Source organism: Henckelia pumila, chromosome 4, assembly GCF_033568475.1.
Source record: "Henckelia pumila isolate YLH828 chromosome 4, ASM3356847v2, whole genome shotgun sequence".
Classification (NCBI taxonomy): Eukaryota; Viridiplantae; Streptophyta; class Magnoliopsida; order Lamiales; family Gesneriaceae; genus Henckelia; species Henckelia pumila.
In genome coordinates, this window is record NC_133123.1 from 14261027 (window position 1) to 14276297 (window position 15271).

Here is a 15271-nt window from a genome sequence, read left to right on the forward strand (position 1 = left end):
CCGATAGTTATTTGGTAAACTCGGATCGGGTTCAATATGTCAACACCCCTAAAATTGCACAATAAATAGTAAAATAAAAAATAATAATATTTTCGTTAAAAGTTTGTTTTAACAAGACAAACCATTGTAGTTTGAAAATAAAGATATTTTTTTAAAAAAATTGATATACTTTCCTAATTTAATAAGACGTGTAACGCTTTATGTAAGACTCTATGTACACATAGCATTATCCTAAATTTGTTATACACAAGTATTGCATGTCCTATGTTTACAATGTAAAGTGAAAGGAGCATTATAACTGCATTAGCTAACTTTAAGGTAAATAACAACCAATGCTGCGAGGTATGTATAATATAATACATAAACTTCAATTATTTCTTCTGTGTCTGCATTTCTCATTTTTAGTTCTATTAGCGATCAATTCAAGATCTTAATTCACTAAGTTGTACATTTTCTTTTCAATTTAGAAATTTTTTTCACCGGACTACTAACATGACATCACTTGAGCAATACCCTGCAAGTTACAGAGCTAAACGTTTTTAGTATTTGAAAAAATGTGCTGCCACTCTTATAGTCTTTTAAGTGAACATATTATCACTAAGGTAAGTCCTGACTCACAACTGATTGACCAACACATTTTGCAGTAAGCATGAATTTCCATAGAAAAATGGAAATGCTAGCTACATGATGAAATGCAAAAATATGAAGCCGCGGTACTCAAGTTAGCCAAGAATTTCTGCTATTCGCACAGACAGGCGTATACTGGATAAGCTAGTTACAAGTGTGGGGTGTTTCAAGGTAGCATATCAGTGTATGGACTCCATTGATACGACAGTAGCAGAAACTAACAGCAGACAACACATGCTAGGCCTAATACAACCACAAAAGTCCGGTAAACTTCAGGAGTTCTGCAAAGGCTGAAGTTCTTGCTCGGCTACGATAGACTCAACTGGCTTGTATGGATTAGCAGATCGTTCCCTCCTCCAAATAAACCATGCCCCAGACGCCAAAATTCCAATCCCCATGATTACAGCAAACGAGACAATTACCCAGTAATGTTGCCGCCACCATGTACTGCATCGTTGTAGAAAAAGCTATTGTTGAGTTTATTATATTGTTTTTCATGTTCTATTTTGTAACGTCTTTAGATTTTGAGAATGGAAATTTTTTAGAATTGGAAGAAGTTTCCATACCAAAATACATGATCAACTATCCCATCACTTAACTGAATTTATATTCACGATTGACATTTCTATGCCATCATACTGGGGTGTAATGTAAGAGAGAATATTCACCACTACAAAAATATAAATTTGATTTATATAGTGTTTAATATTTTGTAGAGGATATGTTAGATGTAATTTAGAATGGCAGCTTACTATCCCTAGCTTCAATGAGTTGTGCACCGCAACTTACGCCTATGCACCTGGCCGTGCTTGTGCCAAACTGCCTATAACAATGACGAACAAAACAACCACCCCCCGGCTTCTCCCCTTTTCAATATTCTCTCCCTCCTCTCAAAAAATTCTGTCATCAGATCCTTACCTGCCGGGAACCACCCCCCTATGAAGCACTGGGTGCTACCACGAATAACAAGCTGCAATAAACTTGTTTGAGTGCAACAATTGTCCCTTAATCGAAACGTAGCGCTTGAGTTATTGCACGATTTGCACTGTTACCACAAACTATAGGTTTCGGTAAAATAGCAAGCACCTAGTCCTACAAAACTCTATCTCAAATGTAGCGCTTGAGCTGTTGCACGGTTTAAAAAATTTGAGTTGCACTGTTACCACCAACTATAGCTTTCGGCAAAATAGCAATCACCTAATCCTACAAAACTCTATCCCGCTCTTCTCTATAACCCACAAAATAATCCCACTCCCAAAACAATTAACCCCGCCATTCCCTTGTCTCTCCTCACCCCCCCCCCCCCCCCCTTCTCTTTTCTAATCCCAATACCAATACCCTTTTCTCGACATTGCTCTAGAGAGTATGCTCAAAATGTCCTTTATGAATTTAAAATATATTTTTTTGAAAAAAAAAAAAAAAAAAAAGTTTATCAAGTATAGGGACACAAAGGAATCTTATTTTAGTTTACCGTTTTTGTGGGGGCTCAATGTTCCATTCGAACAATTTGAAATTTCCAAAGCTGTCAGGAAGATGCAAGCGGTTTTCATTCAACCGGGAAATAATATCCTGGTAAAAAGAAAATTACAGCTGTAAATGTTTTTGAGCCCCTTAAAACGAAGATTTAGACAAGGGAATCCACAGTTCAACAAAGTTTACCATTGCAGTAATATTTGAAATATAATCAGAAGATTCTGCTGGAGTAATGGCCCATCTTAGGAGTGTATCATTCTCTCTTGAAGTGAAATTCATCAACTGAACCTGCAAAGATTCACCTCGAAAGTGAACAGCATTGTGACGAGAGTCATTGTACTGTGCAACAATGACAGATGAGTAGCAAAAATATCAAGTTGCAATGAGAAATTAAACTAATTTTTTATTTTTGATTTCCATGGTGATTTCAAGCGATGTGTATTGATGTACCTGAGAAGCATTAACATTCAATTCCTTTGCAATGTACAGAGCGAGTTCTGGGATGTGAGGCTTCAAATCTGAGTACTTTACACTCAGCAGCATAGAGAACGTTATAAGCCCTATTTTAATGTCCCCTGCAAATAGACAAAGGCCAAAATATGTTTAGTGTCATAGTTGCTAGTTTGCTGAAAGGAATGGTTGAATAAAATTCATAGAAATAGTAGAGATAAGGAAGTCATCATTCATCCACATGAAGAGTGTTTTCAGCTAAAAATTGCTGGGTTTTTTTTTAAGTTGGAGTTCATGTCTATTTTTAACAAAGAAAAATAATTTCAATACTTGAAAAATACATATATTTTCTTACTATAACATATTCCCCTTTCTCTCCTAGTTTTTCTCATAACAAGTATTTTCTGCTAAAAATAGATTCTGCACAATTTTTATATGTTTAATATTCTTTTCGTCTCTTTGATTAGTTCGTGTCTCTTATTGGTGTTGTCAACTTAGGAAAGAATATAAGTTTCTAAATAAAGATTATATTTGTAGGATTTCGATTGAGACACCTAAATTATTGGTTTGGAATCGGAATGATGATCAGTCTTCCAATTTCTTTTTTATCCTTTAAACTTTGGTGGGCTTTCTATGCTCAAACCACTACCCATCCCATTTTTATGAATCATTTTTTGCTATTGAACTATTGGTCATCACATCCTGCCAAAGTATTTGCACTCGCCATGTAAGCTCTCATTCCCCTAAAAGGTGACTCCCACAGTTTATCTTATACTTGAAGAAACTAATCATGCCAGACAGCTCTCACATTCCTTTGCTTCTCCAAAATAAAAAGACGACAATATGCGTCTTTATTAATATAGCTTTGACCATGCACAATAGGAAAGTATGAATAGAGTACAAAATGATCACATAACTTGTTAAGCTTTATAACTTAAACGGAAAAGGATTGCAAACAGCAGAGGTTAGCATGACATGCAACAGTAAGCAGGCCACGGTAATTTGTTATACCTGGGGCTTTAAATGGTGGAGGTTCACTAGGAGCTAATGTAGGAGATGAAGCCATGCTAGAATTAGTCTGATTCAAGCTTGGCAGCAGTGGTGGAGGGGCAGAAGATATGTGGAGTCTCTCCCATAACTCTGAACAATTGGTTTTCCAGAAACCAACCCTTTCATGTTCACGGTCATATGTCACAAGAGTATTACGGACAACGATACCTATTACCAGTAAATATAAGCAAATATACATCCATTAAACCATAGCCATTAAAGACCAAGCTTACCCCCCAAAAGAGTGGTTGGGTCCTTCCCGTTCTGAAAAATCCCAAGGCAGTATGAACCACGCATCTTTGAATGCTAGACAAAGAAGTTAAGTCAATAAAACAAGACCCCCAAGAACATTATTATATAGAATTGGCGGCACAAATAAGCAGAAAAACAAATGTACATGCATCAAATTGAAATAGATTGTTATATATTTAAAAGGAAATACTTCAAATAATATAACACAAAGGTACACCTACTCTAAACAAGTAGTTCTCAGGGGACAACAATAGCTTCTGTCCATTGCCAAATACCATTTCAACTGATGGAAATGATTTTGAGAGTTGTGAAGCATCACTGAAGCAACATTAGCAGTCAATTAATGGACACACAAAAAAGTGCTGAAAGTTTTGATTTATGTAATGACTCAATGATGATAATCATGTTACCTTCCAGCACCTGAGAAGCAAATATCATTGTAGTTAGGGTCAGGACCTTGTATTCGTTTAAGGGACTTGAGTTCCCTAAAGATCTACAAGACAAAATGGTAAACATCAGTACAGAAAAAAACAGAGCTGTGCAGATTTTACTAGCAGTTTTGCAATGAGTTTAAATTGCTAAAAGGGAGTTTTTAAATGTCATCTCCAGCTTCAAATGTAGTATCCTAAGTGATTGCAGAACTTTACAATGTTTTAGGCACAAGACTCAATGTAGGAGAACATCAGAGAATCTTTTCCAAGCCTTCAAATGGCAAGAACAAGCAACCTTTTTGTGTGAGAATGGAAGAAACAAAGAAGAGCAGATGTGTTTCAATGTCCGGCTGGAAATTACGTGAAAGGCTAAATGGTACAACAAGCCAAAGCATAATTCCTAGACAACCACCGATAAACGGAAAAACCCAAAAACTAAATATCTTACAGCTGTTTTGAATGCTCCAAATGCAAATTCTGGTAGATAAGCATAAGTTGTGCCACTATCCAGCACAGTTCCATGTTTACCATCAAAAGTCTTGGGATGCAGAGGAAGCGCTTTCCCAGCAACATGTATCTCCGTCAGCTCGATATTGTAATATGGACTGTTGCCATCCCGAAACTAGAGTAAATGCGTGAGATGTATCAAGTGTACTTGTTAGGAAAGAGCCTAACGTTCCATCATTATACCATAAATCTTCCTAAACATACCTGCGCAAAGGGTCAGAACGGGTAAAAATCATGTCAGCAGGGGATGAAATTCCTCCAAGAACCATTGTACCGCCACCCAAATCCATTCCACCATAGCACAAAGAAAACGAATCACTAATTACACCTTTGTCAACGAGTTGATCCATGATACTAAGATCTCCACGGCCCAGACCCATTATACCATCAGCATGTTGGCTGTAAAGATCACCCGTTTCCATATTTTCGCAACCAAAAACAGCTCGTTGGGGTTCTAGTTCGCTTTGATTACCAAAGGACACAATGTCGTCACCTAGGACCCCACTGCTAGAACTCATTTCAGCATATTGCCTTTCATAAGTGCATTGCTTTCTGTCGCTATCGCAGGGGCAATCAATGTTGCACTTCACTGGTTGGTAGGTACTAGACAAATCAGGCTGAAACTTTGGATCCTATTGAATTGAAAATTTGAAGCCAACATCATTCAATTAAATCCACAAATACAACATAATTAAATAAGTGGCATCAAAGCATATGACGATTGGAAGAAGACCAAAAAGGTTATTCTTAAATTCACTCCCTCATCACTTTTCCATCCGTTATTTGTCGCAACTCTGGTTTCGGGCACTCATTTCCAGTTATGACATTTATCCGACATCCATTTTTTTAAGGGGGAAAAAAGGGAGAGTGTAATTACTATAAAATGATCCAACGAAGATAACCACAGACTTTAAAAAAAGAAAAACATTTGAATTTCAATCACTCCGAACTGGCAAAGTTAAATGCATAACAATTGCAATTTGCTCATTACATGACCGTCACAAAATTCATTCGACTCTTGAACTATTTTGTTATATAATAGTCTAAAAAGGCTACACTGATCATGATTTAGAGTAGCATTGTAATCAATCAGAATGAGAAGAAATACAGGAAAGTAAAAAACATATTTCAACCTCAATCCAGCACTTTATAGTCGAATCGGAAATAAGTAATTGACCTGATGGTTGCCACACTGTTCGCAAGTGGCGCAGGGAACATAAGTAACAGTACTTCCCGTATCAACAATAAGCGCAAACATTTGTGGCGGTGACCCGATCCATAAGCGAGACGTGTAATACCTGCAAACCCACAAAAAACAAATCAAAGCACTCAAAATCAGATCCCATCTAACCACCAGCTAACAATTCAAGAAATTACACGTCAGATTCAAATAAAACCAGCAAAACAAAGACAGAGATCACGGAGCAGACCCGTTAAGCAGGAGATCGTCGTGCAGAAACATGCGGGCCGTGCTGTTCTGAAGCTGTCTCCTGGGGTACGCGTCGACTTGGCGGCGGCTGTTGTGCAGAAACAGAGGCAGGAACATGGTGGTAGTATTACTAAGAACACCATCACTCTCCGAATCCGGGATCGTCGAAATCGGAACGAAGAACATGGGGAGAATGCTGAAGAGAGCGAAGAATGGCCCTGCTGCCATCGGAATCGCCATTGACAAGAGAAGAGATGGATGCGATCTGGTATTATGGAGGGGCACCGATGGCGAATCGATCCAAAACATGCATCACGGCAATAAATTCAGAGTTGAATCTTGTGCCACTGCTCCTGCAGCGTGTGTGTGCGAGGAGGGGTTGACGTTGCTTTTTTGTTTTGTTTGGGTTCATGCGCTTTTGTTTTCTGACTTTTTTTGTGGAATCAATGAAATGAATGGGCTTCTTTGTCTTAAGATTTGTGTGCTACTTTGCCCAACTAACCTTAATTTATTTGCTCGCATCAGCAGATAAAATTTTGATTTGGCATTTAAATTTCAGCCAACATATGAAGTAAAAATCTCTCTGTTTGCACGATATATCATTTTATGAGGTTTACTCGAACATCTTATAAAACTGTATTGGGAATATTTGTCGTGACGGAACATAGAATTGCCAATTTAATTAGACGTTTTTAAAGGTTTTCCTTCTTTGGTTAATAATTAATTTACTAATATCGACTACTAAAAAACTGTATTTCCCACCCCTTCCTTTGGATATACTAATAGGAGATGTTAAGTGGTTGGATCCGAACCATATCATTATTGTTTGTAAGAAGTGTTTTTGACTTTTTTCTTCATAAAATTTTGAAATTTTTGTGAAAGAAATATTATTATTTAAGATCGGATTTGAGACGATAAACATATGTGCCGAAAGTAGCTTTGAGAAAGCTGATGCATTGGGGGATTTCTTAAGTCGAATAAGACCCTTGTATTTTAGAAACAAAAACTTATGTATTAGAGGATTTCTGCATTTAATTTGAAGGATTCTATCCTCTAATTACCAGATTTCAATCATGCCGGCATATTGCATGTCACCTGAGTAGTTTTGCATAAGGGGAGGTATTATATATATTATACCGAATGTGTTATACTCAATGTGATAATAGCATATCAGTGTATCTCATTTGATTTTATGTGAGGCTCATATTGATCCAAAAATTGTGCTGCACTAAAGTAAAAATATTTAGATCAATGTACCTCACATGATTTCATGCGAAACTCGTATTGATCTAAGGGTTGTGTCGCACCGAAGTAAAACTCCGATTCCAACATGGTATCTACTTGGCATATGATATCATAAATTGAAATTTCTCATCAATGCATCATTATATCTTTCTTATGCCATTAGTGGTCTTTGTTGTTAAAATCTTCTTGACTAGCTAGTTTCTTTTTGTAGTCGATATCGAATTCTTTTGTTCACAACAAGCTTCTAATAAAACTAATTTCCAATTTTGTAACCAACCAAAATACAAATCATAATCCATAAATATTCATTTTTTTTGTTGGAACGATAAAAGAATGTGAAACATTAACCTCTTGTTTTTTCACGTGTATTCTTCAATTGAAACAAGTTAAATTATGATATCATCAGGATTTCGTTTACATTTTTTCATTAAGTATATATTTCTCAAAAGATTGGGCTGTTGTCAAATATTCACCTCGTCATCCCGCTGCTCAATGCTCATGCACGCACTTAATAAAACACATACAATAAAACAATTTATTATGTTTGGTCAACCCAACAAAAAATATAAATCCATAAAATATATTTTACAATCACATAAATTAGATAATGATGTCGATCAATATCTGGTGTGTACCATGCTCTGGAACGTACAGGGAACATATAATACCACTTCGAAGCAATTGTACTTGAAATAGATAATAGATCGAATGATATGAAGCATGGAGTACTTGTTCAGGGAATGATATGAAGCATGGAGTACTTGTTCAGGGAAATTAGTGAAACAGAACATTCAACAAAATCATCCAAAAAAATAAGGAAAAAGTGTAAATCTTTGACGACCAGCGAAGCACCGCAATTGAGATTGAAGATGATGAAAAGATGGCTCCTGCATTTACCAAAAGAGGGACAAATAACCAATAAGAAAGATATGAAAAAGATTCAAGTCATTAAAGATAAAGAAAGAAAGAATTTTGAATAATGCATTCATGTAAAGAAAGCTATGTTTGTCTTCCTAACACTCCATTTCAAAATCCTCAACATAAATGTCATATTTAAATCCTTCGGTGGTTGTTAAAGATTTGGACTTGGACCTAAATGAATAGCAAAAGCTAGCTCAAGGGGATGATCGTCCAAGTTTATATAAGGAACTTCAGGAACTCTATACGACCGATGTGGCACATATTTTAGGGAAATACTACATGTACACATTGATTTACACATTGTTGCCAACAAAGATTCGCATGACATGAAAGTATGCAACAGCAAGCACAACTCTGTAATTTCTTATACCTGGGGATTTAAATGATGGAGCTTCACTAGGAGCCAGGGTAGGAGATGTTGTGATGGTGGAATTAGTCTGATATATGCCTAGCGGCAGTGTCGGAGGGGCAGCAGATACATTGAGTCTCTCCCATAACTCTGAACAATTGGTTTTCCAGAAACCAACCCTTTCATGCTGACGGTCATATGTCACAAGAGTATTGCGGAAAATGATACCTATTACCAGTAAATATGAGCAAATATACAGCGATTAAGCCACAAAAATTAAAGACGACGCATACCCCCCAAAAGAGTGGTCGGATCCTCCCCATTCTGAAAAATCCCAAGGCAGTATGAACCATGCATCTTTGAATTCTAAATAAAAAAGGCAATGAAAGAAAACAAGAAGAACATTATTATATAGAATTGGCCGCATGAGTAACCAAAAAAACAATGTATATGCATCAGGATGAAAAAGATTATTGTATGATGGAAGCAAGACTTCAAACAATATCACGCACAGGTAACACCTACTCCGAACAAGTAGTTCTCAGGGGACAACAATAGCTTCTGTCCATTGGCAAATACCAGTTCAACCGATGGAAATGATTTTGAGAGTTGTGAAGTATCACTGAAGCAACATTAGAACCAAATAAATTGTCACACAAAAATAAGTGACTGAAAGTTTTGCTTTCTTTGAAGACTCAATGATGATGATCATGTTACCTCCCAGCACCTGAGAAGCAAATATCATCGTAATTAGGGTCAGGACCTTGTACTCGTTCAAGGGACTTGAGTTCCCTAAAGATCTACATGAAAAAAACGGCAAACATCAGCACCGAAAAAACTGAATTACGAAGAATTTTTCTAACAGTTATACACTTTTTCAATTGCTTAAAGGGAGGTTTTAACTGTTATCTTCAGCGTCAACTAGAGTATCTTTAGTGATCACAGAAACCTGCAACATTTTAATCACAAGACTCCGTGGAGGAAAAAATTAGAGGATCTGTGCAAATATGAAGTCTTCGAACGAATGGCAAGAACCCTGTGCTCTTTTCTATGCGATTGAAAGAACAAAAAAAGTACAGATAACAGATATTTGTCTTTCAATGTCCGGACGGAAATCATGTGAAAAGCTAAATTGTATAACAACCAGACAATGTACAAATCCCACACAACCACAGACAAATGGCAAAACCCAGAAACAAATATCTTACAGCTGTTTTGAATGCCCCAAATGCAGATTCTGGTAGATAAGCATAAGTTGTGCCACTATCCAGCACAGTTCCATGTTTACCATCAAAAGTTTTGGGATCCAGAGGCAGCACCTTCCCAGCTACACGCATCTCTGTTAGCTCGATATTGTAGTATGGACTGTTTCCATCCCAAAACTAGAGTAAATGGGTGAGATGTATCAACTGTACTTGTTAGGAAAGAGCCTAATGTTCCTTCATTATGCCATAAATCTTCCTAAACATACCTTCGCAAAGGGTCAGAACGGGTAAAAATCATGTCAGCAGGGGATGACATTCCTCCAAGAACCATTGCACCACCACCCACATCCATTCCACCATAGCACAATGAAAATGAATCACTAATGACACCTTTTTCAACAAGTTGATCCATGATACTGATATCTCCACGACCCAGACCCATTATGCCATCGGCGTGTTGGCTGTAGATATCACCTGTTTCCATATTTTCACAACCAAAAATAGCTCGTTGGGGTTCCAGTTCACTTTGATTACCGAAGGACACAATGTCGACTCCTAGGACCCCACTGCTAGAACTCAATTCAGCATATTGCCTTTCATAAGTGCACTGCATTCTTTCGCAGTCGCAGGAACAATCAATGTTGCACTTCACAGGTTGATAGGTACGCGACAAATCAGGTTGAAATTTGGGATCCTACTGAAATCAAAAATCGAAACCAACTTCATACAAACTACATAGACAAAGGCAACACAAGATAACTAAAAGGGGTGGCATCAAAGCAGAATATGATTGGAAGAAACAACAAATTTTGCTGATTACATGACCATATAAAAATTCAATTCACTTCTAAAAGTAAATGAGCGGCAATATTTGTTCATTCAATAATCTAAAGGGCATTAAATTTATCACTATTAAGAGTAGCATTGCACCCAAGAAAGGATGAGACGTGATACAATAAACAAACGAACAAATTGAACCTCAATCCACACATTTTAATGGAATCACAAAGAATTGAATGACCTAATGTTCGCCACACTGTTTGCAAGTGGCGCAGGGAACGTACGTAAGAGTACTGCCCGAATCAACTATAAGCGCAAACATCTGGGGAGGTGTCCCGATCCATAAGTGAGACGTGTAATACCTACAAAACCCACATCACAAATCAGCCATTTATGAATCCAAGAACTCACTCATGAGATTCATATCAAACCAGTAATAAAAATGAGAAAGGTACGAAGCAGACCCATCAACGAGGAGGCCGTCACGGAGAAACATGCGGGTGTGCGGCCTGTGGGAGCTGTTCCGGAGGTGGCGTCTGGGATATGCGTCGAATTTCTGGCTCTTGCTGTGCAGGAACAAAGGTAGAAACATGGTAGTTGTATTCCTGCTAACACGATCAGTTCTGGAATCCGCCATTGATGAAATCGGAACGGGGATAGAGGAGAGAAATAGAATGGCGGAGGCGAAGAGAAGGGTGAACAATGCTGCTACAGCTGCCATTGAGATTGAATTACGGAGATGCTATCTGCGATCCTGCTTCTGCTTCTGCTTCAGCTTCAGCTTGTGATTGTGATTGTGATTGTGCTTGTGCTTGTGCTCTCTGCTCCAAGTCAAAGTGTTGATTCTTCAGCGAGAGATAATAAAGTATTTGACTTCGAGTCTAATTTCGGGAAAATTGGGGAAAAGGAGTCATTTCTATTTTATTTTTAAAAAAAATTCAACTCTCTGTTTAATTGCATATGTATCATTATGTGTTTTAAAACATTATTTAACCCTAAATCTTTATCTCATTCTTATCGTTACTCCCTTCTTTCAAACTATCTTCTCAATCCCTCGTTGCAAACCTCGTCTCACCGTTCTCTTTTTTTCAAAAAAATCTTTATTCTTCTTCTCAAATCTTTATCAACGAGATGAACAATAATCTGATATGTTTTATCAAATTATTTATTTAAAATATCAAAAAAAAAAAAAACAAATTGGGAAGACCCAAGCTTGGGTCACACCCAAGCTTCGAAAGCACAGTGCAGACCCAAGCACTTGGGTCTGACCCACGCTTGGGTCGACCCAAGAACTTGGTCAGACTCGTGCTTGGCAGACCCAAGCTTGGGTCTGACCTTGGGTCTGCCAAGCACTTGGTCATTGGTCAGACCCAAGTGCTTATTGCTCTCTAGGTCTACTCATCTAATAATTATTTTTTTAATTATTCTAAAGCATATATTTTTGTATTTTGCAGGTGCATTTGCCAATAAAATTAGGTAAGGATGTAATTTTTCGTGTCAAATTGACTATGGAGTCGAGGTATAAAGAGACGTCGGCGAAGATTCATAACTATCTAAACAACAATGAGAGAGCGACGTTTTTTGAGCACTCTCCATTTGGTAATCTCGTTAAGTATTACCGAGATTTTAATGTTTCCGGTCAAATTATTTGGTATCTAATGAGTAGGCAGATATTTGATAATAACAGTGATGATTTTTGGATGATCGTGCGCAAGAGGCCGGTAAGATTTTCTATGTTAGAGTATTGTTTAATAACCGGTCTCGATTGCGGTATAGAGCCGATAGATTTACCAGAGGGAGATGTCTTTGTATCCAGACATTTTGTTGGTAAGTCTCAGATTTTTCTCAGTGATTTGGAGGCAAACATCAAAGCCGTAGGGCAGGATGAGACCGAGGGGATGGATGTGGAGAAGTTGAAGATAGCTAGTCTTTATTTTTATTGTGTTGTGCTCGGTGGGGTGGGGGGGGGGGAAGTAGGAAAAAGAGCATGAAGATTGATCTCAGATGGTTAAGGCTTATAGAAGATTTGGATAGGTTTAATAGTTATCCTTGGGGTAGAATAGTCTATCGGAATGCCGTCAAATCTTTGAAAAAGGACCTTTTAGGGAAATATACTTCCCTTAGCGAGGCACATGGTTGTAAAGAAGTTGATGACAGTTTTTTTCTCAGTGGTTTTGTGTTTTCTCTGCAGGTATATCATTTTTTTTTAAAATTTTAAATTTTAAATTGACTTTGTTTTCTTTATTTCTAATAATAATATTGCTTGAAATTTATGTTACAGATACTTGCTTATGAATATTATCCTAGTGTGGCAGAAAAGTTTGCCAAGAAAAGAGATGTGGTGGACGGTTTGATGTTGTCCAGGATGTTTCAGTGGATAACTAACACGTGGTCCTCAAACCGTGCCCCGTCTGATGTTGATGTTTGTGCAGCCTTTGGTGCCTGTGTTATACATGTAAGTAATATGAATTAATTTGATATAATAACTCTTGTAATAAATTTTTAATTTATCTGATACGATATTAAATTAATATAGGATTGTGTTGGATGTTTGACTCCTACTCCTGAGGGGCTCGTGTCATCGTATTATACGACCGGTGTATTTGTTGATTCTGCACCAGATGTTGTCACCACTCGGGTACTAGAGCTGTGAAGTCAGGGTCAGACTGTTATATGTAGTCAGCACCCTCTCGAGAATGATGTGGAGTCTCCCCTAGTCCAGCACACATCTTCTTGTCAAGATGGTTCCCGCACCCCTTCTATTGAAGTCACTAGATCCAGCTCTAGCACCTCTTCTGCTGAAGCCACTAGATCCAGCTCCAGCACCAGTTCTCTAATTCGTACAGGTCCATGAGTCCACTTTGGACTCAATCCTTTCCGCCGCCCATCACCACTGGAGCATCGTTTGAGTGCATTGGAGGATAATGTTAAATCATTGCGTACAGAGATGAGAGAGTGCAGAACGAAAATGAGATTGGGTTTTGATGAGTTGAGATCGATTTTGGTGGAACAAATTAGAGCAGGTTTGGATGAGATCAGGTCTCAAAAAACAGTGCATGATTAGAGAGATTTTAGCACAGTCTATTGCAGAAGACAGAAGAGGAAATCATCTGTACTTGAGACAGACGTTGGTGAGTAATTTTTAATTATGTTTGCATAAGAGGATTATGTAATAGAATTCTTTTTAGAATTTTAATTTATTTGATGTATGCTATTAGGTGTGGATCATAATATGGTCAAGGAATTGTTTCCCTATAATAGCCGAGCTGAGCTGCCAACTATACCAGAAGAATCCTCGGAAGGTGAGTTGATGCATTTTTTACTTATATATTTATGTATAGTATAATAAAAAATCAACTTTATGTTTAGATATTCAGGTGACTCCTGATGCGGTCATGTCAAGTGCCGAGGCAACCACGTCGAGAGGTTGTGATAGTGTGAGGTCATTTGCGGAGAGTGTGACTATCAAGGTAAACAACTCGCTGGCTCGAGTCAGGGCATCGATACTCGTGAGTTCGCCTAGCAGAATTAAAGGGTTTTATGATGATTATGACAAGATATTTTACCGACACATGGCGATTGCAAATTCGCCATTCATGATTAGTGTAAGCATTTACAATTCGTGTATATTTGTATAACACTTATTTTTAAACTTTGAAAACTTATTGTTCTATCAAATGAAGCACATGGGTGAAGCTCTCCGGGGATTGCTCGAGATTCAGCTGCGACATCCTGAAGTGATGTCACACAATGTATCGCTGATGCATAGGCAATTCTATACGTTGATGTCAGTAGTAAATGAAGATTTAAATCAAGTTCTGAACAAAAATCTTGTGGGGGTGGTTAAAGGGACTAATCCAGAATGGCCCTGCGTGCCATGGGCAAAGGCACAACTAATTATGATCCCTGTCCACTTTGATGGGCGCTGGTTTTTGCTAAAACTCGTAGCAAGGGTCAATAAGTGCATTATATTTGACTTGCAGCGAAGACACGACCCTAATTGCAAAGATCTGGACGAGGACATACGACCTATACTTATCAATGCTACTCGTCTGCTATCTCTTGTTGGGAACAATCCACACCCTAAGAGGTCATGGTATATAAAGATGCATGATAAATTCAAAGCCCAGATAAAATTATAGGTTCTCTAACATATAATGTTTAATATGTTTAGCATTGACAGATGACTAATTAGTTCATTGCTTTTTATTGTACAGCGAGGATTCAGGAGCATTTGTCCTAGCTGCGGCTGGATATTCATTAACTAGAGACAGTGCCTTTTGTTTTGCCCTGAGGAGCATTTGTCCTAGCTGCGGCTTTTTATTCAGGAGCATTTGTCCTAGCTGCGGCTTTTTATTGAAATTTTGTTAATGAGAAGCTGAAAAGTGCTTCCTAAAAGCTCTCTCAAACACTACCGTACGGACAGTACGATCAAAGCATGTCTCAACTAATTTGTGTAAGAGGTATGTTGCTAGCACTAGTCAGTAGTCAGTGCCTTTTGTTTTGCCCTGAGGCTAGACATATCTGGAAAATTTTGATTTTTCTAATCACA

The 15271-nt window shown here is 37.8% G+C and overlaps 1 protein-coding gene and 1 pseudogene across 1 annotated transcript; both read right to left on the reverse strand.

The window, feature by feature from the left end:
- Nucleotides 1–722: 722 nt before the first annotated feature.
- LOC140862511 (aspartic proteinase 36-like) lies at nucleotides 723–6747 on the reverse strand. Its single transcript, XM_073265540.1, has 12 exons — nucleotides 6221–6747; nucleotides 5968–6088; nucleotides 4995–5422; nucleotides 4732–4888; nucleotides 4263–4345; nucleotides 4074–4170; nucleotides 3834–3906; nucleotides 3562–3768; nucleotides 2551–2675; nucleotides 2287–2388; nucleotides 2099–2196; nucleotides 723–1074 (listed from the first exon to the last, which is right to left on the reverse strand). The coding sequence occupies exons 1-12, from the start codon at nucleotides 6526–6528 to the stop codon at nucleotides 900–902; spliced, it is 1974 nt and encodes a 657-aa protein (XP_073121641.1). The 5' UTR covers nucleotides 6529–6747; the 3' UTR covers nucleotides 723–899.
- A 1281-nt stretch (nucleotides 6748–8028) lies between these two features.
- LOC140864823 (aspartic proteinase 36-like) lies at nucleotides 8029–11551 on the reverse strand (annotated as a pseudogene).
- Between the last annotated feature and the right edge of the window lie 3720 nt (nucleotides 11552–15271).

Bases quoted from the DNA above. Each gene is read 5' to 3' on its own strand.
- LOC140862511 (XM_073265540.1), bottom strand. From the start codon at position 6,528: ATGTTTTGGATCGATTCGCCATCGGTGCCCCTCCATAATACCAGATCG. The intron at 5,423-5,967 runs GTCAATTACTTA...TCAATTCAATAG, and splicing joins AACAGTGTGGCAACCATCAG to GATCCAAAGTTTCAGCCTGA. The intron at 4,346-4,731 runs GTAAGATATTTA...TTTGTCTTGTAG, and splicing joins TTGGAGCATTCAAAACAGCT to ATCTTTAGGGAACTCAAGTC.